This window comes from Nerophis ophidion, linkage group LG12 (genome assembly GCF_033978795.1).
Source record: "Nerophis ophidion isolate RoL-2023_Sa linkage group LG12, RoL_Noph_v1.0, whole genome shotgun sequence".
NCBI classification, from domain to species: domain Eukaryota; kingdom Metazoa; phylum Chordata; class Actinopteri; order Syngnathiformes; family Syngnathidae; genus Nerophis; species Nerophis ophidion.
Genome location: NC_084622.1, coordinates 35,539,783 through 35,565,038, shown reverse-complemented (window position 1 = coordinate 35,565,038; position 25,256 = coordinate 35,539,783). Strand labels below are relative to the sequence as shown.

General features: G+C 43.9%; 1 protein-coding gene and 1 long non-coding RNA gene across 2 annotated transcripts in view; one reads left to right on the top strand and one right to left on the bottom strand.

Moving 5' to 3' along the window:
* nrn1la (neuritin 1-like a) overlaps positions 1-25,256 on the top strand; it is a 220,405-nt gene that overhangs the window by 151,145 nt on the left and 44,004 nt on the right. The window contains exon 3 of the mRNA XM_061917452.1: positions 10,142-10,292. Within this exon, the coding sequence (XP_061773436.1) occupies positions 10,142-10,292 (151 nt within the window). The remainder of the gene's footprint in view (positions 1-10,141; positions 10,293-25,256) is intronic.
* LOC133563367 (uncharacterized) lies at positions 13,322-16,207 on the bottom strand. Its single transcript, XR_009809035.1, has 3 exons — positions 15,850-16,207; positions 13,564-13,775; positions 13,322-13,448 (listed from the first exon to the last, which is right to left on the bottom strand). It is a non-coding gene; the product is annotated as an uncharacterized LOC133563367 (long non-coding RNA).

Genomic DNA, 25,256 nt, shown 5'->3' with positions numbered 1-25,256 from the left:
ACCTGCTGGTTAACATGTGGTCGGGATCCATGTTCTCTTGACCGTGCTCTGATCCATAGGAAAGTTTCACCTCCAGGAATTTTAAACAAGGAATCACCGTGTGTTTGTGTGGCTAATGGCTAAAGCTTCCCAACTCCATCTTTCTACTGTGACTTCTCCAATATTAATTGAAGAAATTGCAAAAGATTCAGCAACACAGATGTCAAAAAAACTGTATAATTATGCTGTTAAAGCAGACGACATTTAGCTGTGTGTGTGCGCAGCGCTCATACTTCCTAAAAACCCGTGACGTCTTGCGTACACGTCATCATTACACGACGTTTCGAAGACAAAACTCCCGGAAAATTTAAAATTGTAATTTAGTAAACTAAAAAGGCCGTTTTGGCATGTGTTGCAATGTTAATATTTCATAATTGATATATAAACTATCAGACTGCGAGGTGGGTAGTAGTGGGTTTCTGTAGGCCTTTAAACAACCATTGCGTGTGTGTGGACAAGGACAAGGTTAGGTGGGATTTACCCTGGATAACCTTATCCAGCTTTGTGTAGAAGGGGCCTAAAAGGTGGATGCAGCTGGGACTGATCAAAAGTCAATCAAACAACCATTCTCATTCACTTTCACACTTATGGACAAGTCTACTGTGGAGGGAGACAGGGCCAGCGCTGTCTGCGGGAGCAAAGGTCACCACCTCTGTCCGTGGTGCTGAGGACAGAGCACCATCATTCGGGGGCGTGACACTGCTGACGGCGAGACACAGCCGGCAGGTGATTAGATTTCACAGGTGGTACGTGTTAATCTAATCATCTGTTGTCTTTAACAGTAAGTGGTCGGGAGCAGGAGGGGAGAGAGGATACGGACGCGGCTGAAAAGTCGCGTCCTGCTGGAGAGAGAACTTTACTTAAAACCTTGTGATTTTTAAAATCTTGTTAAAACCTGCACGCTGGGCTCCTGTGCCGTGTCTGACAGTGGGAGTGCGAGGAAGCAACTTCCACATCTACTATTGAGCTAGAGCAGTGGTTCTCAACCTTTTTTTCAGTGATGTACCCCCTGTGAACATTTTTCTTTATTCAAGTACCCCCTAATCAGAGAAAAACATTTTTGGTTGAAAAAAAGAGATAAAGAAGTAAAATACAACACTATGTCATCAGTTTCTGATTTATTAAATTGTATAACAGTGCAAAATATTGCTCATTTGTAGTGGTCTTTCTTGAACTATTTGGAAAAAAAGATATCAATCAATCAATCAATGTTTACTTATATAGCCCTAAATCACTAGTGTCTCAAAGGGCTGCACAAACCACTACGACATCCTCGGTAGGCCCACATAAGGGCAAGGAAAACTCACACCCAGTGGGACGTCGGTGACAATAATGACCCAGTGGGACGTCGGTGACAATAATGACTATGAGAACCTTGGAGAGGAGGAAAGCAATGGATGTCGAGCGGGTCTAACATGATACTGTGAAAGTTCAATCCACAATGGATCCAACACAGTCGCGAGAGTCCAGTCCAAAGCGGATCCAACACAGCAGCGAGAGTCCCGTTCACAGCGGAGCCAGCAGGAAACCATCCCAAGCGGAGGCGGATCAGCAGCGCAGAGATGTCCCCAGCCGATACACAGGCAAGCAGTACATGACCACCGGATCGGACCGGACCCCCTCCACAGGGGAGAGTGGGACATAGAAGAAAAAGAAAAGAAACAGCAGATCAACTGGTCTAAAAAGGGAGTCTATTTAAAGGCTAGAGTATGTATACAAAAATATATAAAAATAAAAATATATAAAAAAAAAATATATATATATATATATATATATATAAATATAAGTATAAATATAAGTAAAGTATATAAAATATAATATATAATATATTATAAAATATAATATAAAATATAAGTATGTATATAAAATAACTAAAAACTTGTTGGAAAATAAACAAGTGATTCAATTATAAATAAAGATTTCTACACATAGAAGTAATCATCAACTTAAAGTGCCCTCTTTAGGGATTGTAATAGAGATCCATCTGGATTCATCAACTTAATTCTAAACATTTCTTCACAAAAAAAGAAGTCTTTAACATCAAAATTTATGGAACATGTCCACAAAAAATCTAGCTGTCAACACTGAATATTGCATTGTTGCATTTTATTTTCACAGTTTATGAACTTACATTCATATCTTGTTGACATATTATTCAATACATATATTTATAAAGGATTTTTGAATTGTTGCTATTTTTAGAACATTTTTAAAAAATCTCACGTACCCCTTAGCATACCTTCAAGTACCCCCAGGGATACGCGTACCCCCATTTGAGAACCACTGAGCTAGAGTAAGTGCCTTGCTCAAAGGCAATAGACGGGGATGCAGTTGCAGAGGGGGGCTCCTCTTTCACATTCCGCATTTAGCCCCAACTCCACGGTCATTTGCATCTCATCAGCTGCATTAATGCATTTCTATCTCATAAAGTCAGCGCAGATGAATGGCTTCAGTGAGCTGTGGTGACTGACACCTTATGTGTTTTGTTACCTATTGCATAATATGAATAATGCGATGTGTTTGTAATTGTCATCATTCTTTATTCATACTTGAAAATCAACTCGCAGGTAGTCATTGTTGCCTGACAGCCTCTTCTAGATGAATGGGTTACGAGATAAAATGTGAGGTGCGGCACTTCTCCAGCTGCTTTGCACGGGACGACGACGCGGGGATGGTCGTTTTTTATTGAATGTTGCTTTTTTGTAACCGTCGTCTTACATCATTTTTAGAGTGTTCCACCTTTTTGGCTAACAGCTTCGTAATGAGCACAAATCATTTTAATAAGCATTGTTCTCAATCCGGGTGAGAATGTAAGCAATTCTAATAAAGAGCAAAAATACGGAGTGTAATGGAGGGAAGACAATATTGTCTAATGTGTGATGGTAATATCTGCGATTTAGAGCTGCTTTACCATTGCTGCTCAGAGTCCTTTATTGACATCAATTTGCCAACGCTTAAAGGCCTACTGGGCTTCACGGTGGCAGAGGGGTTAGTACGTCTGCCTCACAATACGAAGTTCCTGCAGTCCTGGGTTCAAATCCAGGCTCGGGATCTTCCTGTGTGGAGTTTGCATGTTCTCCCCGTGACTGCGTGGGTTCCCTCCGGGTACTCCGGCTTCCTCCCACTTCCAAAGACATGCACCTGGGGATAGGTTGATTGGCAACACTAAATTGGCCCTAGTGTGTGAATGTGCGTGTGAATGTTGTCTGTCTATCTGTGTTGGCCCTGCGATGAGGTGGCGACTTGTCCAGGGTGTACCCCGCCTTCCGCCCGATTGTAGCTGAGATAGGCGCCAGCGCCCCCCGCGACCCCAAAAGGGAATACGCGGTAGAAAATGGATGGATGGATGGATGAAAGCCACTACTACCGACCACGCAGTCTGATAGTTTATATATCAATGATGAAATATTAACATTGCAACACAAGCCAATACGGTCGGTTTAGTTTATTAAATTACAATTTTAAATTTCCTGCGGAATGATGACGCGTACGATGCGGCATGCACGTGACGTCTCGAGTTGGAGGGGACATATTAGTGCAGAACCACTTGCGGCTGAAAGTCGTCTCTTTTCATCGTGCAATTAATAGGGTTGGGTATCGTTTGAATTTGAACGATTCCGATTCTTTGTTTTGATTCCGATTCCTGACGATTCCCGATTCCGATTATTTCTTTAAAAAAAATAAAATAAAAAAAAGGCAGGGTAAAAAATATTTTAAATGAGCTAGCTAACCTACGGTCTTTCTGAATGAAATAGTCTGACATTCTCCATCAATTTTAATTCTATTAACTTTTTATCAATCAATCAATGTTTATTTATATAGCCCCAAATCACAAATGTCTCAAAGGACTGCACAAATAATTACGACTACAACATCCTCGGAAGAACCCACAAAAGGGCAAGGAAAACTCACACCCAGCGGGCAGGGAGAATTCACATCCAGTGGGACGCCAGTGACAATGCTGACTATGAGAAACCTTGGAGAGGACCTCAGATGTGGGCAACCCCCCCCTCTAGGGGACCCAAAGCAATGGATGTCGAGCGGGTCTAACATGATACTGTGAAAGTTCAATCCATAGTGGCTCCAACACAGCCGCGAGAGTTCAGTTAAAGCGGATCCAAGACAGCAGCGAGAGTCCCGTCCACAGGAAACCATCTCAAGCGGATCAGCTGCGTAGAGATGTCCCCAACTGATACAGGCGAGCGGTCCATCCTGGGTCCCGACGAGCGGTCCATCCTGGGTCTCGACTCTGGACAGCCAGTACTTCATCCATGGTCATCGGACCGGACCCTTATGAACTTTACTATAAATTCCTCACAGGGCTGTTTTCAACTAGAATATAAATATCAAATCTATGAACTTGAATATAAATATTGTAAATTATGAAAAGCTGGACTGGACTGTTAACACGGACCACCAGTACAAGAAAGGACAGAGCAGGCTGTACTTCCTCAGGAGACTGCACTCCTTCAACATCTGCAAAATAAACTCCTGTGGATGTACTACCAGTCTGTGGTTGCCAGTGTTCTGTTCTACATGGTAGTGTGCTGGGGGGGCAGTACATCTAAGAAGGACAGCTCCGGACTTGAGAAACTGATCAGGCCGGTTCTACAATCGGAATGAAACTGGACTCACTGGTGACGGTGGCAGAGAAGAGGACTGTGGACAAACTAGTGAGCATCCTGGATGATGCCAGTCACCCTCTGCATAGCGTTATCAGTAGCCAGAGGAGCCTGTTCAGTGCTAGACTGCTTCATCCCAAGTGCAGGACTAATAGACTCAAAAACTCCTTTGTCCCACACACCATTAGACTGTACAACTCCTCTCTGGGACGGGGGACGGGGGGTACTAGGATGACAGGGGATGCAAAACAATAACAGTGCAATACGTTTTCATAACATGGTCACTACTGCCTACTTTGTCTTGTTATATTCTTATTTTACTGTTATATTGTTATTCCCATTGTTTTTATTCTTTTTGTAATATTTCTCTATTTTGTTTCTATTTAAACCACCATTATTTACTTTTTACTTTAATTTAAATTGATCTCAACTCTGTACACTGCTGCTGGAATTTAAATTTTTCTGAAGGAACTCTCCTGAAGGAATCAATAAAGTACTATCTATCTATCTACATTTTCACAGGGGTATACTTTCATCAATAGAGCTTTATTTTTGAAAACCTCATAAAAACACATTTACACATAAGTGTATGATGCTGCAGGAAACCTCATGAAAACTATTTTACACACACAAGTGTATGACGCTGCAGGTACTTAAACATGTTACTGTACTCCCACTGATGGGCTAACCTGGTGCAGAAAAGCAAATAAACAATAAGAAACAACTTGCAAAACCTAGTCCTGATTAGCAGCAGGTACAGTATAAAATCAGAGACAGTTCTTGTTTAGGAAACTGACCATATTGCCTTCTCAGGCGGGATGCTTGAGCGTTCTGGACAGATAGTGTCTCCTGTCGAAGACGGGACACGCATTTATTTGTACTCAATGAACTCGGAGGTGCTTCATCATGTTCGAAGTGAAGTGCACCCTCCTAAGCACGAAACAGTCCTGTCGCACGTGTTACATTTCGCCGATATTTCATTTTTTTTAGTAAAATAAAGCCACACTTCCGACCGTCGACGCCCGCTATACATGCTTGACTGACTCGCTCGGCTACATAGTCTCGGCTATGCTAAAAATTCCGGCGGTGGGCGCTTCTTCGTTGGTGTTCAGCGGCTTCTTCTTCCGGGTCGGCGGACTGGGTATCGAAACTAGGAATCGACATTTAAACTTTTGAACGATTCCGGGAGAATCAGAAGGTTAGTCCCGGTTCCAATTGATACGCGATACTCGATACCCAACCCTAGCAATTAAACAGTATTCTGGACATCTGTGTTGCTGAATCTTTTGCAATTTGTTCAATTAATAATGGAGAAGTCAAAGTAAAAAGATGGAGTTTGGAAGCTTTTGCCTTTAGCCACACAAACACACTGTGTTTCCTTGTTCAAAATTCCTGGAGGTGAAGCTTTACTATGGATCAGAGCGGTCAAGAGAACATGGATCCCGACCACTTGTCAACCGGCAGGTTTCGATGAGAAAATTGTGGTAAAAAGTCACCTCTTACCGGAGATCAGCGGAACTTCTGTCGTGCTGCTGCTGCCGTGATTAATTCCCTCAGAGACTGGCTTCAAGACACCCGTGGACACACCCCTCCGACTGTCAGGTACTATATAATCTCACTAAAACACTAGCAACAAAGTAAAAAGATAAGGGATTTCCCGGAATTATCCTAGTAAATGTGTCTAAAAACATCTGAATCGCTCACAATGCAATCGCCTTTTTTTTTTTTTTTTACTTTTTTTTTTTTTTTTGTTTTTTGTAGTCCTTCGCTATCAATATCCTCAGCCACGAATCTTTCATCTTCGCTCAAATTTATGGGGAAATTGTCGTTTTCTCGGTCCAAATAGCTCTTTTTGTTGGAGGCTCCCATTATAAACAATGTGAGGACGTGAGGAGCCCTCACACGGGTGACGTCCTCGCCTGCGACTTCCGGTAAAGGCAAGGATTTTTTTATTAGCGACCAAAAGTTGTGAACTTTATCGTGGATGTTCTCTACTAAATCCTTTCAGCAAAATATGGCAATATCGCGAAATGATCACGTATGACACATAGAATGGACCTGCTATCCCCGTTTAAATAAGAAAATCTCATTTCAGTAGGCCTTTAAAAGATAAAAAGAGGATCAGCTTAATAAAACAGCTTTGCCTTTTTTCTCAGAAGAGAGAAGCTCCTCTGCATTAAACGTCTGTTTTGCCATCGTTTTAAGCCTTCGTACGCTATGGGCTTGAATGATAATGATTTGACAATACATCAACTTGTCAATTCTTAAAGACAGGTGGCCTCCTTTGGTGTGGTTCAACAATGTTGGACTTTCAACTTCAAAACAACGATACAAAGTAAACTCCCGTCAGTCGTGAGACTGCTTTGTAATAGGGTGTGTGTTTGTGGGCATGCTTTTTGCAGAAGTTTAGAATTTAACTTCAAAGGGGACCTATGATTTATTTCTTGTATGATTCATTTCGTCCTTTGTGACTCACAAAGTAACAAATTGTAGGGTTCATGCATTTTGCTGTGCGCAGTTTGGAACGCCTTTGTTCACTGAGTTTTGCAGTGTGGCTATAGTGCACCTAAAAAAGTATTCACTTTTTCCACATTTTGGTATGCTACAGACTGCTTCCAAAAAGGAATACATTCATTATGTCCTCAAAACTCTGAAGACAATACCCCAGAATGACAATGTAGAAATATATATATATTTAATTTAGAGCAGGGTGGTCAAACGAAGGATTTATCCGGCCCGTGGGATGAGTTTGCTAACTATAAAAATGAGCGAAAATTTTTAAACGAGTGTGTCCACTAGATGTTGCAATAGCAATTATTTGTGTCTGTAGATTATGCTACATATGTAAAAAAAAAACATTGAGTGCACCAGTTATAAATAACTAACCTGACTCCCGCCATATCCTTGTAGTTCGCTGAACGCCACACAAGGATCTGGGATCAAGAAAAATTTTGGGACTGTGTGACAAGGGGTGGCACTTTCGTGACCTCTGTGGTGCTTTTTTGTGGACTTCTGGATCTGCCTCCCGGGAGCCTTTTAGCCATGTAGACTAGCTGCTGGGTCTCTGCCACACCGGAGTCGGTTTGGAGTGACTGGAGGAGATGCGGATGAGGGGACAGGACTGCGAAGCTAGCACTGAGCGCCGGGACGGAGAGGCTTTGTTGTGTCTTGGCTGGGTGAGCAGGTGTCGGACACCTCAGTGTCCTTGGACGTATCCTCGCTCATCCATGCGGACTGGACACTGGCCGAGAGTTGGTTGGCGGCCGAGAGTGGAGTCGGCTCTCTTGGTTGCTTTGTTGGGTCTGCTCCTGTCTCTGGCCATGCTCCCTCCACCTCAGCGGACGATGGCGTGGAACACCACAGAGGCCACCACAGTGTATATGTTTCTTTCACTTTTTATTCATAGCTGTATGTACAAGTGGCTGGTTGAATCCACTGCTTTAATGTCTTTAATGTCCTTTGTGTTCTTTGATGTTTCCCTCTTACACACATGTGTGAGAGGGATGTGTACTATGGCTATGAGGTGGTGTTGTTTTTTTCCCTTGGCCTCAGTCTGGATCCCCTCTCCAGGGCCCAGGCTTAGACCGATTTTTTTATTTTATTTTATTTTATTTTAATCTTCTATTTTTTTCTCTCCCCCCCTGTTTACCTGTATCTCCTCTTTTTTGTAAGGGTCGCTGGAAGCCGGCAGACCCGTCAGCGATCTTGTTCTGTCTCCTTGTAATGTTTGTCTTATCTTGAATGGGATTTTGCTGAAAATTTAAATTTTCCTGAAGGAATAAATAAAGTGCTATCTAATCTAATCTAAATGCAAACTCATTCAAGATAGCAAAAAATAGTCGCCGGGCGGAATTTCAGAGATGTGATATAGCGCCGAAGCGACTGTTTGATTCAAACAACAATTGTGGCACGGAGCGAGGATTCGTTGACATTGAGCTGACATTGATTCTGCCATTGCAACTGTTTTGTGGAATCTATCAAACATTAGTTCTTTAAAAGTTGAACAGAGAACGGTTTTGAAGGCATTTATGTGAGTGGTTGAAGTAGCACATCATTCAAGATAACGGACAAGTGGTTTATCTATTCACATACAATGATTTTTTTACAAGGCCCCGCCTTCTGAAATACATCTCTTATTGAGAACTCCCGGATCCTTGTGTGGAGCTTAGGGAAGTACTAGGATCTGGTGAGAGTCAGGTTAATAAATAACAACTTGTAATTTGATTTTCATATTTTTTTATCTTGAGAGATTGAAAATGAACACCAATGAGTTGACTGATGAACATTATCACATCATTTATTCACAAAGTATTAATAACGGAAATTAAAGGTAGAATAATATTAACAGCAACATGTAAGTGTAAAAAAAACAACAAAAAAACAACATCAGTATTTTTGTACATTTTCAGAATGTGCTTGTTTTATTTTTTAACCAAAAAAACAATCTGAAGTTGTCTTTATTTTTCTGGGATCTCGTTGTGGTTTGTGCAGCCCTTTGAGACACTTGTGATTTAGGGCTATATAAATAAACTTTCATTGATTGATTGATGGGCTTCACGGTGGCAGAGGGGTTAGTGCGTCTGCCTCACAATACGAAGTTCCTGCAGTCCTGGGTTCAAATCCAGGCTCGGGATCTTTCTGTGTGGAGTTTGCATGTTCTCCCCGTGAATGCGTGGGTTCCCTCCGGGTACTCCGGCTTCCTCCCACTTCCAAAGACATGCACCTGGGGATAGGTTGATTGGCAACACTAAAATTGGTTGAATGTGAGTGTGAATGTTGTCTGTCTATCTGTGTTGGCCCTGCGATGAGGTGGCAACTTGTCCAGGGTGTACCCTGCCTTCCGCCCGATTGTAGCTGAGATAGGCGCCAGCGCCCCCCGCTACCCCGAAAGGGAATAAGCGGTAGAAAATGGATGGATGGATGATTGATTGATTTTTAAGTTATCTTGCCTGGATTTTACCAGTGCGGCCCACTTGGAGTAGATTCTTCTCCTTGTGGCCCCCGATCTAAAATGAGTTTTAAGTGCTAAATGGGTTGTACTTGTATAGCGCTTTTCTACCTTTTTAAGGAACTCAAAGCACTTTGAGACTATTTCCACATTCACCCATTCACACACTGATGGCGGGAGCTGCCATGCACGACGCTAACCAGGACCCATCAGGAGCAAGGGTGAACGAACGTGACTAGGATGGTAGAAGGTGGGGATTGAACCAGTAACCCTCAGATTGCTGGCATGGCCACTCTCCTAACTCCGCCACGCCGTCACCTGATTTAGAGCATTTATTGAAAATAAAAAAATCACACGTACTCAGCTGTGGCTACAAATGTAGCTTACCACCAACCCTGTCTGAATGTGGAGTGATGGGCTCTCAGTTCTCCGTGGAGTGCTAGAAAAACACTTTTTAAACCTAATCAATTTTTCCTGATATATAATGTTTTGGGATTTTTGTTAATGTTTTCCTTTTTTGTGTCTTTTCCAGTGGTGAGCCCCGCCTCCATTACTGCAGTTTCAACCAGAAGGTGTCATTCCATCTACAAGAGCTTTGCCCGTTGTCTCATGGCTTTGGGCGACAGTATGACGGACAACACAGGCAAGGGCGAAGACACACATGAGATACATTCCATCTGCAGGTCAGTGCATTAGCTCACTGGAAAAATAAAGCAGCCATAATTGTCTAAAACTTGCAAAAAAAAGATATTTCACCAAACTTTCTATCTCCACTATGAAATATCAACGGTGTTGCTGCCCAAGGCCAAACTTGTGTATTTTGTTCAGGTATCAGAAATACATCTAAGACTATATCAGTTTGCTTTGGACAACTTGTACCAAAATAAGTTCTAAATGATAAATGGGTTGTACTTGTATAGCGCTTTTCTACCTTCAAGGTACTCAAAGCGCTTTGACACTACTGCCACATTTACCCATTCACACACACATTCACACACTGATGGAGGGAGCTGCCATGCAAGGCGACAACCAGCACCCATCAGGAGCAAGGGTGAAGTGTCTTGCTCAGGACACAACGGACGTGACGAGGTTGGTTCTAGGTGAGATTTGAACCAGTGACCCTCGGGTTGTGCACGGCCACTCTCCCACTGCGCCACGCCGTCCCTATATTCTATATTATTATATATATTATTATATATATTATTCTATATTATTATATTATTCTTCTATATTATAACTATATTCTCACAGAAATGTAATAATAAATGTCTCTCTAAAGTTTTCAGGGGAATGTGGAGTACAACCCTGCTTTAATAGCCAAGGAAGCAACAAGCAGGTGAAAACCACTCTGACGATAATTCCTTAAACCAGGGGTCGGGAACCTTTTTGGCTGAGAGAGCCATGAAAGCCAAATATTTAAAAAAGTATTTCCGTGAGAGCCATATAATATTTTTGAACACCGAATACAACTAAATGCATGCATTTTTAAGTAAGACCATGATTTTTAGAGTACAATAAGTCTCGTATTCTTTCTAATAATTATTCTGAAGCTAACAAACAATAAATAAAATACTTATTACCATTAATGCGACTGCTTGAACAAGTGCAATAGAAAACAAATGGATGGATTAAAATCCATCCATCCATCCATCTTATTCCGCTTATCCGAGGTCGGGTCGCGGGGGCAGCAGCCTAAGCAGGGAAGCCCAGACTTCCCTCTCCCCAGCCACTTCGTCTAGCTCTTCCCGGGGGATCCCGAGGCGTTCCCAGGCCAGCCGGGAGACATAGTCTTCCCAACGTGTCCTGGGTCTTCCCCGTGGCCTCCTACCGGTTGGACGTGCCCTAAACACCTCCCTCGGGAGGCGTAGGGGTGGCATCCTGACCAGATGCCCGAACCACCTCATCTGGCTCCTCTCGATGTGGAGGAGCAGCGGCTTTACTTTGAGTCCCTCCCGGATGGCAGAGCTTCTCACCCTATCTCTAAGGGAGACCCCCGCCACACGGCGGAGGAAACTCATTTCGGCCGCTTGTACCCAAAGCTCATGACCATAGGTGAGGATGGGAACGTAGATCGACCGGTAAATTGAGAGCTTTGCCTTCCGGCTCAGCTCCTTCTTCACCACAACGGATCGGTACAACGTCCGCATTACTGAAGACGCCGCACCGATCCGCCTGTCGATCTCACGATCCACTCTTCCCCCACTCGTGAACAAGACTCCTAGGTACTTGAACTCCTCCACTTGGGGCAGGGTCTGCTCCCCAACCCGGAGATGGCACTCCACCCTTTTCCGGGAGAGAACCATGGACTCGGATTTGGAGGTGCTGATTCTCATTCCGGTCGCTTCACTTTAAAATGCATGAGAATTTTTTTATATTTCGAACGTTATTTTCAACACTGATTACCAGTGAAACTATTCATTACTTATCATGTTAAGCAATGTCAGCTAAGATTTTTCTGAGAGCCAGGTGCAGTCATCAAAAGAGCCACCTCTGGCTCGAGAGCCATAAGTTCCCTACCCCTGCCTTAAACTATCAAAGTTATTTTGGCACACTGAAGTTAGGGGAAACTTTTTTTCTGGAAACAAGGGAAAATGAGGGATGACAATATTGTCAATTTCGGTCTTTGTAGCTCAATTGTGACCAACAAACACCTCGACCGGAAACTTTTCCTGCCGTTGGTGGGGAGTTGTGTATTGTTGTGTTGACCCGTCTGCCAACGGTGCAAGTGTTTTGCTTTTTCAATCTTTTAATTTGAAGGCCTAATTGTACCAGTAACAGGATGTGTCACCACGAAATGAGGTAACGGAAATGTTTTTATTTTTCATGGAGGTTTAAAACGAACAAAACTGGGAACTATTAAAGCAGGAGGACTGTATGAATTTAGACATATTGCCATATCATACCAAAAACTATAAAAATGGGACCCTGCTTGACACTCAGCATCCATCCATCCATCCATCCATCATCTTCCGCTTATCCGAGGTCGGGTCGCGGGGGCAACAGCCTAAGCAGGGAAACCCAGACTTCCCTCTCCCCAGCCACTTCGTCTAGCTCTTCCCGGGGGATCCCGAGGCGTTCCCAGGCCAGCCGGGAGACATAGTCTTCCCAACGTGTCCTGGGTCTTCCCCGTGGCCTCCTACCGGTTGGACGTGCCCTAAACACCTCCCTAGGGAGGCGTTCGGGTGGCATCCTGACCAGATGCCCGAACCACCTCATCTGGCTCCTCTCGATGTGGAGGAGCAGCGGCTTTACTTTGAGTTCCTCCCGGATGGCAGAGCTTCTCACCCTATCTCTAAGGGAGAGCCCCGCCACACGGCGGAGGAAACTCATTTCGGCCGCTTGTACCCGTGATCTTATCCTTTCGGTCATGACCCAAAGCTCATGACCATAGGTGAGGATGGGAACGTAGATCGACCGGTAAATTGAGAGCTTTGCCTTCCGGCTCAGCTCCTTCTTCACCACAACGGATCGGTACAACGTCCGCATTACTGAAGACGCCGCACCGATCCGCCTGTCGATCTCACGATCCACTCTTCCCTCACTCGTGAACAAGACTCCTAGGTACTTGAACTCCTCCACTTGGGGCAGGGTCTCCTCCCCAACCCGGAGATGGCACTCCACCCTTTTCCGGGCGAGAACCATGGACTCGGACTTGGAGGTGCTGATTCTCATTCCGGTCGCTTCACACTCGGCTGCGAACCGATCCAGCAAGAGCATCAAGGGTTGGAATTGGGGATTAAATCACCAAAAATGATTCCCGGACGCTGGCACCGCTGCTGCTCCCCTTTAAGACAGGTTGTTGATTGGAAGCAGGTGGGCTCGGAAGATTGGCAGCACACCTGCAATTGATGACCGGGTATGAGACTTACAGACACAAGAGGGGAGGGGAGTACGAAAACAAGAGGGAAAAAAAGGCAGGAGAAACGCCCTCATGACATCACCCCTGGCGACCACCTGGCTTCTCAGGATGGCGACGATGGAATTCCCGAACCATCTCAGGGTAGAGGATGGCAGAGCGCGGAACCCAGGACCTCTCCTCCTGGCCACACCCCTCCCAATCCAGTAGGTATTGCAACCCTCGACCACGTCTGCGCACGTCGAGCAGTCGGCGAACAGTGTAGGTCGGCACGTCATCAATGATCCGGGGGGGGGCGAAGGGGGTTTGGCTGGAGGGCACAAAGGTCTGTCAGTCATCGGTTTGAGTTGGGAAACGTGAAAGACAGGATGTATTCTCATGGAAGAGGGCAGCTTAAGTGGCACGGCTGTAGGGTTGACAATCACATCGACAGGAAAAGGACCAATAAAACATGCAGACAGTTTACGAGCCTCAGTCTTTAGGGGAATGATCCGGGATGATAACCAGACCAACTGTCCTGGTTGATAGGCTGGAGCAGAAACTCTGCGACGATCAGCCATTACCTTGTTGCGTTCGAGCGTACGTAGGAGGGCAGCTTGTGTGTCCTTCCATATCTTTTTACACCGACGCAGATGATGTTGGACGGATGGCACAGCCAAATCCTGTTCCTGCTCCGGGAATAGTGGTGGTTGATAGCCAAGAGAGGCATCAAAGGGGGTTAATCCAGTAGCAGAATTCAATTGTAAATTATGGGCATACTCAACGAAGGAAAGATTGGTGCTCCGCTGGATACCAACATGGACATGTCCTTCAGGTTGCTGAGGCAATCATAACAGATGACTGTGGCATAGCCGTGGCTTGGACAAGATTAGCTTGCCCTGTAGAGCAGATCTGGGCAAATTAAGGCCCGGTGGCCACGTTAAGATTTTCCATCTGGCCCGCCGAACATTCCCAAATATTTTTTTTAGGGACGGCGTGGCGCAGTGGGGAGAGTGGCCGTGCGCAACCCGAGGGTCCCTGGTTCAAATCCCACCTAGTACCAACTTCGTCACGTCCGTTGTGTCCTGAGCAAGACACTTCACCCTTGCTCCTGATGGGTGCTGGTTGGCGCCTTGCATGGCAGCTCCCTCCATCAGTGTGTGAATGTGTGTGTGAATGGGTAAATGTGGAAGTAGTGTCAAAGCGCTTTGAGTACCTTGAAGGTAGAAAAGCGCTATACAAGTACAACCCATTTATCATTTATTTAGATCTTTAAGATAGAAACTGTAGCTGCCATAGTGATGTGCAGTCACGTTTTCTAATGACCGTAAGTTTTGAACTATACAAAGTATTTCAATGGTTGGAATCTGCGTTTATGGATGATATACCAGTTACTATGGTCATCTAATTAGTTACTATGGTAATCTAATTAGTTACTATGGTCATCTAATTAGTTGCTATGGTAATCTGCGTCACAGCAGCTCAGATGAGGCACCAAGCAGTGTGGGAGGGAAACGTTTCCACGGACGCAGAAGAAGCTTTTCACAACAGAGTTCTAAAGCTTAGTGATATATGGGTTGTAATGGGTTGTACTTGTATAGCGCTTTTCTACCTTCAAGGTACTCAAAGCGCTTTGACACTACTTCCACATTTACCCATTCACACATACATTCACACACTGATGGAGGGAGCTGCCATGCAAGGCGCCCATCAGGAGCAAGGGTGAAGTGTCTTTCTCAGGACACAACGGACGTGATGAGGGTGGTTCTAGGTGGGATTTGAACCAGTGACCCTCGGGTTGCGCACGGCCACTCTGCCACTGCGCCACGCCGTCCCTATCAGATTATAGGTGGGTTTATTTTGTACCCTTCATGCTCATATTTCACTGTTTGTTGCATTTCTGTTGCGTTTTACTTGATTGTAAAATATGCCGATCGAAAGGGGGTGTGTGACGTTCATATTTAGTCAATATTCTGTGTTTTATCGTTCATAGAAAAATGTAAAATTCCATTAGGTTTTTTAAGGTGGTCTGTCATAACGTTTTTAGCATTCAATCAGACATTATTGTGAAGTTTTGTATTAGTGTCCCTTAAAATAGATACACCGGCCCCCAGAGACATTTTTTTTCTCTAAATGTGGCCCCCGGGTCAAAATAACTACCCAGGCCTGCTGTAGAGCTTTAGAAACTCTTACAATTCACAAGCCTCACTTGCTACAGTGCTCATCTCCAACTGAAATAGTTCCCATACTGTGGCACAAACACTTGTGAAAGTATAAAAAAAAAGTATTACAAGCAGAGAAAGAAACATGCTTCAGCTCTCCAAAGACTAAAGTTGCATAAAGGTATGGTATGTGAGTTCTAATAGCTTAGTAAATGTGCACCTCAATAACCTCGTGTGTATTACCTCTGCTTTCAGTGTGGACTTGCTGTGTCTGCATCTGAGAAAAACATGTCTGGAACATGTAGCTGAAAAAAAACCTCTCCATTGTTGTTAGCTTCTTTCTGAATAGATGCAGCTTAGGCTATGTCTACACTAAGCCGGATAACCCCTTAAACTAAAAATTGTTTAGCCTGAGCCCTGTTTCAGCCACACTAATTCATCGTTTAAGGTCCCCTCCTTGGATAATTTTTTACATGGGTAAGTGTGCCAAGTATTTCTTGAATCTCCGGCTCTTACCTATGTATGGACTCCACGATCGTTTACAAAGTGAGTTCGGAGAGGAAGTGGCATTAGAGAGAACGCGCCACAGCCAACTTCATAATAAAGCGGTTTCGTAACTCTGAGCTAACCACAGGAAATATGGAGGCGAGTCATCCAGACATGCCCGTGTTTCTCGTTTTTCTACATGTACAGACGCTTTTGGAAATTACTTATGAATACCTTAAACGCGCGATAGTAGCTATTTTGAATACAACAGTTCTCAGACGGCAAGGTCAGCTGTGATTCTACTTACCGAAAAACTTAGTCCAATTGTCGAAGGAGAGACAACGAGAATGCGGGCTCCCGTGGATGTGATAAAAAAAAAGGTAGCGTGTGCTTTGTATTACCTGGCTGTCAAGGGAAGACTACAGAAAACGGTGAATACTTTTGGACTGGCAAAGCAGATTGTATCAGTTATTGTCAGCCATGTACAGTGGGGCAAAAAAGTATTTAGTCAGCCACCGACTGTGCAGGTTAAATGATGACAGAGGTCTGTAATTTTCATCATAGGTACACTTCAACTGTGAGAGACAGAATGCGAAAAAAAATCCAGGAATTAACATTTTGGAATTTTAAAGAATTTATTCCTAAATTATGATGGAAAATAAATATTTGGTCAACCATTCAAAGCTCTCACTGATGGAAGGAGGTTTTGGCTCAAAATCTCACGATACATGGCTCCATTCATTCGTTCCTAACACGGATCAATCATCCTGTCCCCTTAGCAAAAAAACAGCCCCAAAGCATGATGTTTCCACCCCCATGCTTCACAGTAGGTATGGTGTTCTTGGGATGCAACTCAGTATTCTTCTTCCTCCAAACACGACGAGTTGAATTTATACCAAAATGGATACATGGATGATACAGCAGAGGATTGGGAGAATGTCATGTGGTCAAATGAAACCAAAATAGAACTTTTTGGTATAAACCCAACTTGTCGTGTTTGGAGGAAGAAGAATACTGAGTTGCATCCCAAGAACACCACACCTACTGTGAAGCATGTGGGTGGAAACATCATGCTTTGGGGCTGTTTTTCTGCTAAGGGGACAGGACGATTGATCCGTGTTAAGGAAAGAATGAATGGGGCCAGGTATCGTAAGATTTTGAGCCAAAACCTCCTTCCATCAGTGAGAACTTTGAACGGTTGACCAAATACTTATTTTCCACCATAATTTACAAATAAATTATTTAAAATTTCTACAATGTGAATTCCTGGATTTTTTTTCCCACATTCTGTCTCTCACAGTTGAAGTGTACCTATGATGAAAATTACAGACCTCTGTCATCATTTTAAGTGGGAGAACTTGCACAATCGGTGGCCGACTAAATACTTTCTTTGCCCCACTGTATGTCGTGGACTCACCATTTAGGTCCAGAGTATATAAAGTCACCAAAAAGGAATGCACAATGAAGGTGGAGGCAGATATCTAGATCCCTGGATTGATTGTTGTAAAATGTTCTTTATCACATTGTTAACTTTTACATGTCCATTAAAGATTTGATTAATTTATGATGGCTCAGGTGTTATTCACTACAATAGGGCCCTGGATTCCAGTTAATTGAAATACCACAACACTGGATATTTTTCAGATAAGTTAATTTAGGAACTTGCACACAGAGCAGCAATGGAGGTGACTGTGACGTGCGCATTTTCCGTGCATGCGTTTTATGTCGCGTTGGAGAGTAGGGGTCTTAAACGACCATAGTGTGTGGACAAGGATAAGGTTAGGTGGGATTTACCCTGGATAACTTTAGCCGGCTTAGAGTAGAAGGGGCCTACACTGACCAAAGCAGACCAAAGTATCCTATGGTAACCAGGGAGCGCCAACCATAGGCTTTTGCAGGATGACTCGATGAGAATTAGTCTGTCAAATTTAATTAATGTATTTTTAAAATAATTATCAGCGATGTCATCCTTTTTCCTTCAATTTACCAAGGTGCTACCCTGAGACAAGGACCAACCAAATAAAATGATGGTTTAAAAGTTATGCTGGACACTTACTTTTTACATCTTTAAACTCATTTTTTATGGCTTTAATTACATTATTAGCCAGCACAGAAAGCTTTTCTATCAAGTTTATTGTCTCCTCTTTAGCACCGTAAGGTCGCACTTGAAAGAGAACTGCACTTTAAAAAAGAAAATTTGGCAATCATTCACATTCCCTATGTGGGACAAAAACACACTTTTTTTTGCATTTCATACAGCAAAAAACGCTAACAATACAGCTAATGGGGATTCATCTATTCCGCATATAGCAAAAATATCTAAAAATCGGCAACAATGCTCCAGGCCTTGACCTGCATATTAACCAAGCTATAGCAACATTATTATCGCAGGCCAGGGGTGTCAAACGTATCAGGCCCACAAACAGGTTTTATCCGGTATAAAAATTAACCTGAAAGTTTTGAATGAAAGAAACTGCTGTTTTAAATCTGTCCACTGGATGTCGAAATAGCCATTATTCCTATCTTTGTAGATGATGCTACATATGTACAAAATAAACCCCATGATGTTAGTACATCAGTCGAGGAAAATGAGCAAACTACTTAAATAACATCCTGTTATTTGATTTTAATATAATTATTTTTTTCTTGACTGCGACGAGGTGGCGACTTGTCCAGGGTGTACGCCGCCTTCCGCCCGAATGCAGCTGAGATAAACATCAGCGACCCTTTGCGACCTCAAACGGGACAAGCGGTAGAAAATGGATGGATGGATGGATTTTATCTTGATTGATTGAAAATTAACACGAGGGACAAGCAGTAGAAAATAGATGGATAGATAGAGTCGACCGATGAACATTATCACATAATTTATTCAGAAAATATAAATAACAACAAATAATGATAGAATACTATTAACCGCAACACTTAATTGGCCCTAGTGTGTGAATGTGAGTGTGAATGTTGTCTGTCTATCTGTGTTGGCCCTGCGATGAGGTGGCGACTTGTCCAGGGTGTACTCCGCCTTCCGCCTGATTGTAGCTGAGATAGGCACCAGCGCCCCCCGCAATCCCAAAGGGAATAAGCGGCAGAAAATGGATGGATGAATGGATGGAGAAAAAAATTGAAGATTAAAATAAAATTTCAAAAATCGGTCTTTGCCTGGGCCCTGGAGAGGAGGTGCAGACTGAGGCCAAGGGAAAAAAAACAAAAAAACAAAACAAAAAAAAATGTGTGCATGTGTGTGAAAAGAGGAAAAAGGGGGTTTAGGGTGGGGGATGTTTTTTTTTTAAACATGGTATTTTAAACCTGGAGGCACTTGTTTTTATAGTGTTTCCATCCTGAGATCAGTAGGTTGTGAGTTCAAACGCCGGACGAGTCATACCAAAATCTATAAAAATGGGACTCATTACCTCCCTGCTTGGCACTCAGCATCAAGGGTTGGAATTGGGGGTTAAATCAACAAAAATGATTCCCGGGCGCGGCCATCGCTGCTGCCCATTGCTCCCCTCACCTCCCGGGGGTGATCAAGGGTGAGGGTCAAATGCAGAGAATATTTTCGCTACCCACACCTAGTGTGTGTGTGACAATCATTGGTACTTTAACTTTTAACATGTTTAGTAAAGGAAAAACACTTTGTGCTACATTTAATACGTGTGAAACGTTATATACAAATAAAGTTTGATTGGTTGATTGATTGATGAATTGATTCAGGGACGGTATAGTTCGGTTGGTAGAGCGGCCGTGCCAGCAACTTGAGGGTTGCAGGTTTGATCCCCGCTTCCACCACCCTAGTCACTGTCGTTGTGTCCATGGGCAAGACACTTAATCTACCTGCTCCCAGTGCCCCCCACATTGGTTTTAAATGTAACTTAGATATTGGGTTTCACAGTGTAAAGCGCTTTGAATCACTTGAAAAAAGCCCTATATAAATATAATTCACTTCACTTCACTTGATGTTTTGAAGGGAGGGGAGCTGTGGAAACATTGATTGGTTCAACATGTTGATGTATTATTAAATCAATCAATCAATCAATGTTTACTTATATAGCCCTAAATCACTAGTGTCTCAAAGGGCTGCAAAAACCACTACGACATCCTCGGTAGGCCCACATAAGGGCAAGGAAAACTCACACCCAGTGGGACGTCGGTGACAATGATGACTATGAGAACCTTGGAGAGGAGGAAAGCAATGGATGTCGAGCGGGTCCAACATGATACTGTGAAAGTTCAATCCACAATGGATCCAACACAGTCGCGAGAGTCCAGTCCAAAGCGGATCCAACACAGCAGCGAGAGTCCCGTTCACAGCGGAGCCAGCAGGAAACCATCCCAAGCGGAGGCGGATCAGCATCGCAGAGATGTCCCCAGCCGATACACAGGCAAGCAGTACATGGCCACCGGATCGGACCGGACCCCCTCCACAAGGGAGAGTGGGACATAGAAGAAAAAGAAAAGAAACGGCAGATCAACTGGTCTAAAAAGGGAGTCTATTTAAAGGCTAGAGTATACAAATGAGTTTTAAGGTGAGACTTAGATGCTTCTACTGAGGTGGCATCTCGAACTGTTACCGGGAGGGCATTCCAGAGTACTGGAGCCCGAACGGAAAACGCTCTATAGCCCGCAGACTTTTTTTGGGCTTTGGGAATCACTAATAAGCCGGAGTCCTTTGAACGCAGATTTCTTGCCGGGACATATGGTACAATACAATCGGCAAGATAGGATGGAGCTAGACCGTGTAGTATTTTATACGTAAGTAGTAAAACCTTAAAGTCACATCTTAAGTGCACAGGAAGCCAGTGCCTACTGAAACCCACTACTACTGACCACGCAGTCTGATAGTTTATACATCAATGATGAAATCTTAACATTGCAACACATGCCAATACGGCCTTTTTAGTTTACCAAATTGCAATTTTAAATTTCCCGCGAGTTTCTTGTTAAAAACGACGCGGAATGATGACGCGTACGCGTGTCACGGACTGTAAGGAAATATTAGCGCTGCACCAAACACGGCTAAAAGTCGTCTCTGTTCATGGCGTAATTACACAGTATTTTGGACATCTGTGTTGCTGAATCTTTTGCAAATTGTTCATTTAATAATGGAGACTATAAAGAACAATGCTGTTGGTGGAAAGTGGTGGATTGCAGCTGTCTTTAGCACCGAGACACAGCCAGTGTTACTTTGTTGTGAAGCGGGGAGGTCAAGTGACCATGTTTTCTCTCCGTCAACCAGCATGTTTTTGGATGGGGAAATTGTGATACATATCTTACCGGAGGCATCAATGGATTATCCTCAGCTTCTCTCTGAGACACTGCGTGTCCACCGCAGCCATCCGACCTCGAGGTATGCCTTTACAATCTTTAAAATCTTACTAAAACACTATTAAAACAATAAGCAGATAAGGGATCTTCCAGAATTATACTAGTAAATGTGTCTAAAAACATCGGAATCGCTCACAAGGCAATCGCCTTTGTTTTTTAAAAACTTTACTTATTTTATTTTATTTTTCTAGTCCTTCGTTATCAATATCCTCAGCCACAAATCTTTCACCATCGCTCAAATTAATGGCAAAATTGTCGTTTTCTCGGTCCGAATAGCTCTTTTTGTTGGAGGCTCCCATTATAAACAATGTGAGGACGTGAGGAGCCCTCACACAGGTGACGTCATCATCTGCGACTTCCGGTACAGGCAAGGCTTTTTCATTAGCGACCAAAAGTTGCGAACTTTATCGTCGGTGTTCTCTACTAAATCCTTTCAGCAAAAATATGGCAATATCGCGAAATGATCAAGTATGACACATAGGGGGACCTGCTATCCCCGTTTAAATAAGAAAATCTCATTTCAGTAGGCCTTTAAGTGCACAAGTTAAGTCAAAAAAGGTACATTTATTAATCGTTTTTATGAGACGTTTGGAAGCCCAAGGCAACTGTGTCTGTCTAATGGTCAGAGTCTGGGACTGTGTTGTGTCATGGAAATCCAACTAACCTCAGTAATGTATTGAATAGTAGTAGTGGGAGGTTAAGGAAATCATGTTCATACTAGCTTTGTAACACTACTGTACATACGCTTTTTTTTTTTTTTTTTTCCCTTGGCCTCAGTCTGCACCCCCTCTCCAAGGCCCAGGCTAAGACCAATTTTTTTATTTCATTTTAATCTTCTATTCCCCCCCTTGTTTACCTGTATCTCATCTTTTTTTGTAAGGAGCGCTGGAAGCCGGCAGACCCGTCAGCGATCCTGTTCTGTCTCCCTTTAATGTTTGTCTGATCTTGAATGGGATTGTGCTGAAAATTTTAATTTTCCTGAAGGAACTCTCTTGACGGAATGAATAAAGTACTATCTAATCTAATCTAATCTAATCTGAAAGTGTAGTTAAAGGTTACTTGCGTTTACAACAATCAATATTTCAAAAAGACTTGGCAACTTAAGCCTCTTAAATGTTCACCGCATTTAATTATAGACTTTTAAATTCACTCACCTAATTTGGGATAGTGTGACTGTGAAAATGTATTTTCCGGGGTATCTTCTTTATTTGCATCAAATGCAGTAAATGTTTCTCTTCTTGAGCTGTTAATATTTTACTATAGAGCCTTTGCAGCTATTTACTAGCCTCGTAACACTATATTAGATATTTCACATTCGGTTACCGAAAGCTTTTTGCCTTACATTGCATTTATATTTAGAGTCTAAAGAGTGTCAGTAAATAATTTTAGTAATAAAAGCTCCAGCTCACCGGTCATCCTGAACAGGATAAACCGTACACTACTTCTCTTGGTAATAAAAAAGAAATATAAAGAGCCTGTTTAAATACCTACACACCAGTGGAAATTACTGTAAAACTGCAAAGAGAAGCAAAACTTCCCCTAAGAATGAAAAAAAGTGGTCAAATATGTACTTTTGGATTTACTGCACTGTACATTTCATTGACTAAAAATGCACTAGAATCCGTTCAACTTTTGTTCAAAATCAGCTACTTTTCGTGACTTTCTTCTCATTATCGTGGTTGCTTGACAGTGGATTTAATAGTGTTGAAGCTGAGCATACAGCAGTGACTTCAGTGGGGGAGCACAGAGTGGGTCGTTTCACTGTAGCCAAACCAGACAGTTGTCGGAAAAATGTTCGGCTTTTTCCTGCTCATCGGGGTGGGCGCTATGTTTTGCATGATGATTGTGTGATCTATGTGAGGCTGGATCCCTTTTTGGAATGGCAGCCAAATAATAAAATCAACGATCTTGAAATATAAACCACTGCCAAAGCATTTTTCAAGTTACATATTTTTGTTCAATCAATCAATCATCCATCCATCCATCCATCCATCCATCATCTTCCGCTTATCCGAGGTCGGGTCGCGGGGGCAACAGCCTAAGCAGGGAAACCCAGACTTCCCTCTCCCCAGCCACTTCGTCTAGCTCTTCCCGGGGGATCCCGAGGCGTTCCCAGGCCAGCCGGGAGACATAGTCTTCCCAACGTGTCCTGGGTCTACCCCGTGGCCTCCTACCGGTTGGACGTGCCCTAAACACCTCCCTAGGGAGGCGTTCGGGGGGCATCCTGACCAGATGCCCGAACCACCTCATCTGGCTCCTCTCGATGTGAAGGAGCAGCGGCTTTACTTTGAGTTCCTCTCGGATGGCAGAGCTTCTCACCCTATCTCTAAGGGAGAGCCCCGCCACACGGCGGAGGAAACTCATTCCGGCCGCTTGTACCCGTGATCTTATCCTTTCGGTCATGACCCAAAGCTCATGACCATAGGTGAGGATGGGAACGTAGATCGACCGGTAAATTGAGAGCTTTGCCTTCCGGCTCAGCTCCTTCTTCACCACAACGGATCGGTACAACGTCCGCATTACTGAAGACGCTTCACCGATCCGCCTGTCGACCTCACGATCCACTCTTCCCCCACTCGTGAACAAGACTCCTAGGTACTTGAACTCCTCCACTTGGGGCAGGGTCTCCTCCCCAACCCGGAGATGGCATTCCACCCTTTTCCGGGCGAGAACCATGGACTCGGACTTGGAGGTGCTGATTCTCATTCCGGTCGCTTCACACTCGGCTGCGAACCGATCCAGCAAGAACTGAAGATCCCGGCCAGATGAAGCCATCAGGACCACATCATCTGCAAAAAGCAGACACCTAATCCTGCAGTTACCAAACCGGAACCCCTCAACGCCTTGACTGCGCCTAGAAATTCTGTCCATAAAAGTTATGAACAGAATCGTTGAGAAAGGACAGCCTTGGCGGAGTCCAACCCTCACTGGAAATGTGTCCGACTTACTGCCGGCAATGCGGACCAAGCTCTGGCACTGATCGTACAGGGAACGGACCACCACAATAAGACAGTCCGATACCCAATACTCTCTGAGCACTCCCCACAGGACTTCCCGAGGGACACGGTCGAATGCCTTCTCCAAGTCCACAAAGCACATGTAGACTGGTTGGGCAAACTCCCATGCACCCTCAATAACCCTGCCGAGAGTATAGAGCTGGTCCACAGTTCCGCGACCAGGACGAAAACCACACTGTTCCTCCTGAATCCGAGGTTCGACTATCCGGCGTAGCCTCCTCTCCAGTACACCTGAATAAACCTTACCGGGAAGGCTGAGGAGTGTAATCCCACGATAGTTGGAACACAGCCTCCGGTCCCCCTTCTTAAAGAGAGGAACCACCACCCCGGTCTGCCAATCCAGAGAATGTTTATTTATATAGCCCTAAATCACAAGTGTCTCAAAGGGCTGCACAAGCCACAATGACATCCTCGGTTTAGATCCCACATCAGGGCAAAAAAACCTCAACCAATGGGATGACAATGAGGACCGCAGATGTGGCCCCCCCCCCAGGGCGACCGGTGCAATGGACGTCGAGTGGATCTAGCATAATATTGTGAGAGTCCAGTCCATAGTGGATCTAACATAATAGTGAGAGTCCAGTCCATAGTGGGGCCAGCAGGAGACAATCCCGAGCGGAGACAGGTCAGCAGCGCGAGATATCCCCGAGTTGATTATGTTTTATTTGTAAAATCGATCATCTTTATATCTTTGATCAATTTTTAAAGACTGTACACGTGTTTGGAGGGTAACTAAAAAAAATATCCGTCCTGGTGGCTGGTGGCGCAGTCCTCCCGTCCAGTCCTGGGCCCCTCAAGCGCAGAGCGTCCCATCTTTCTGCCCGC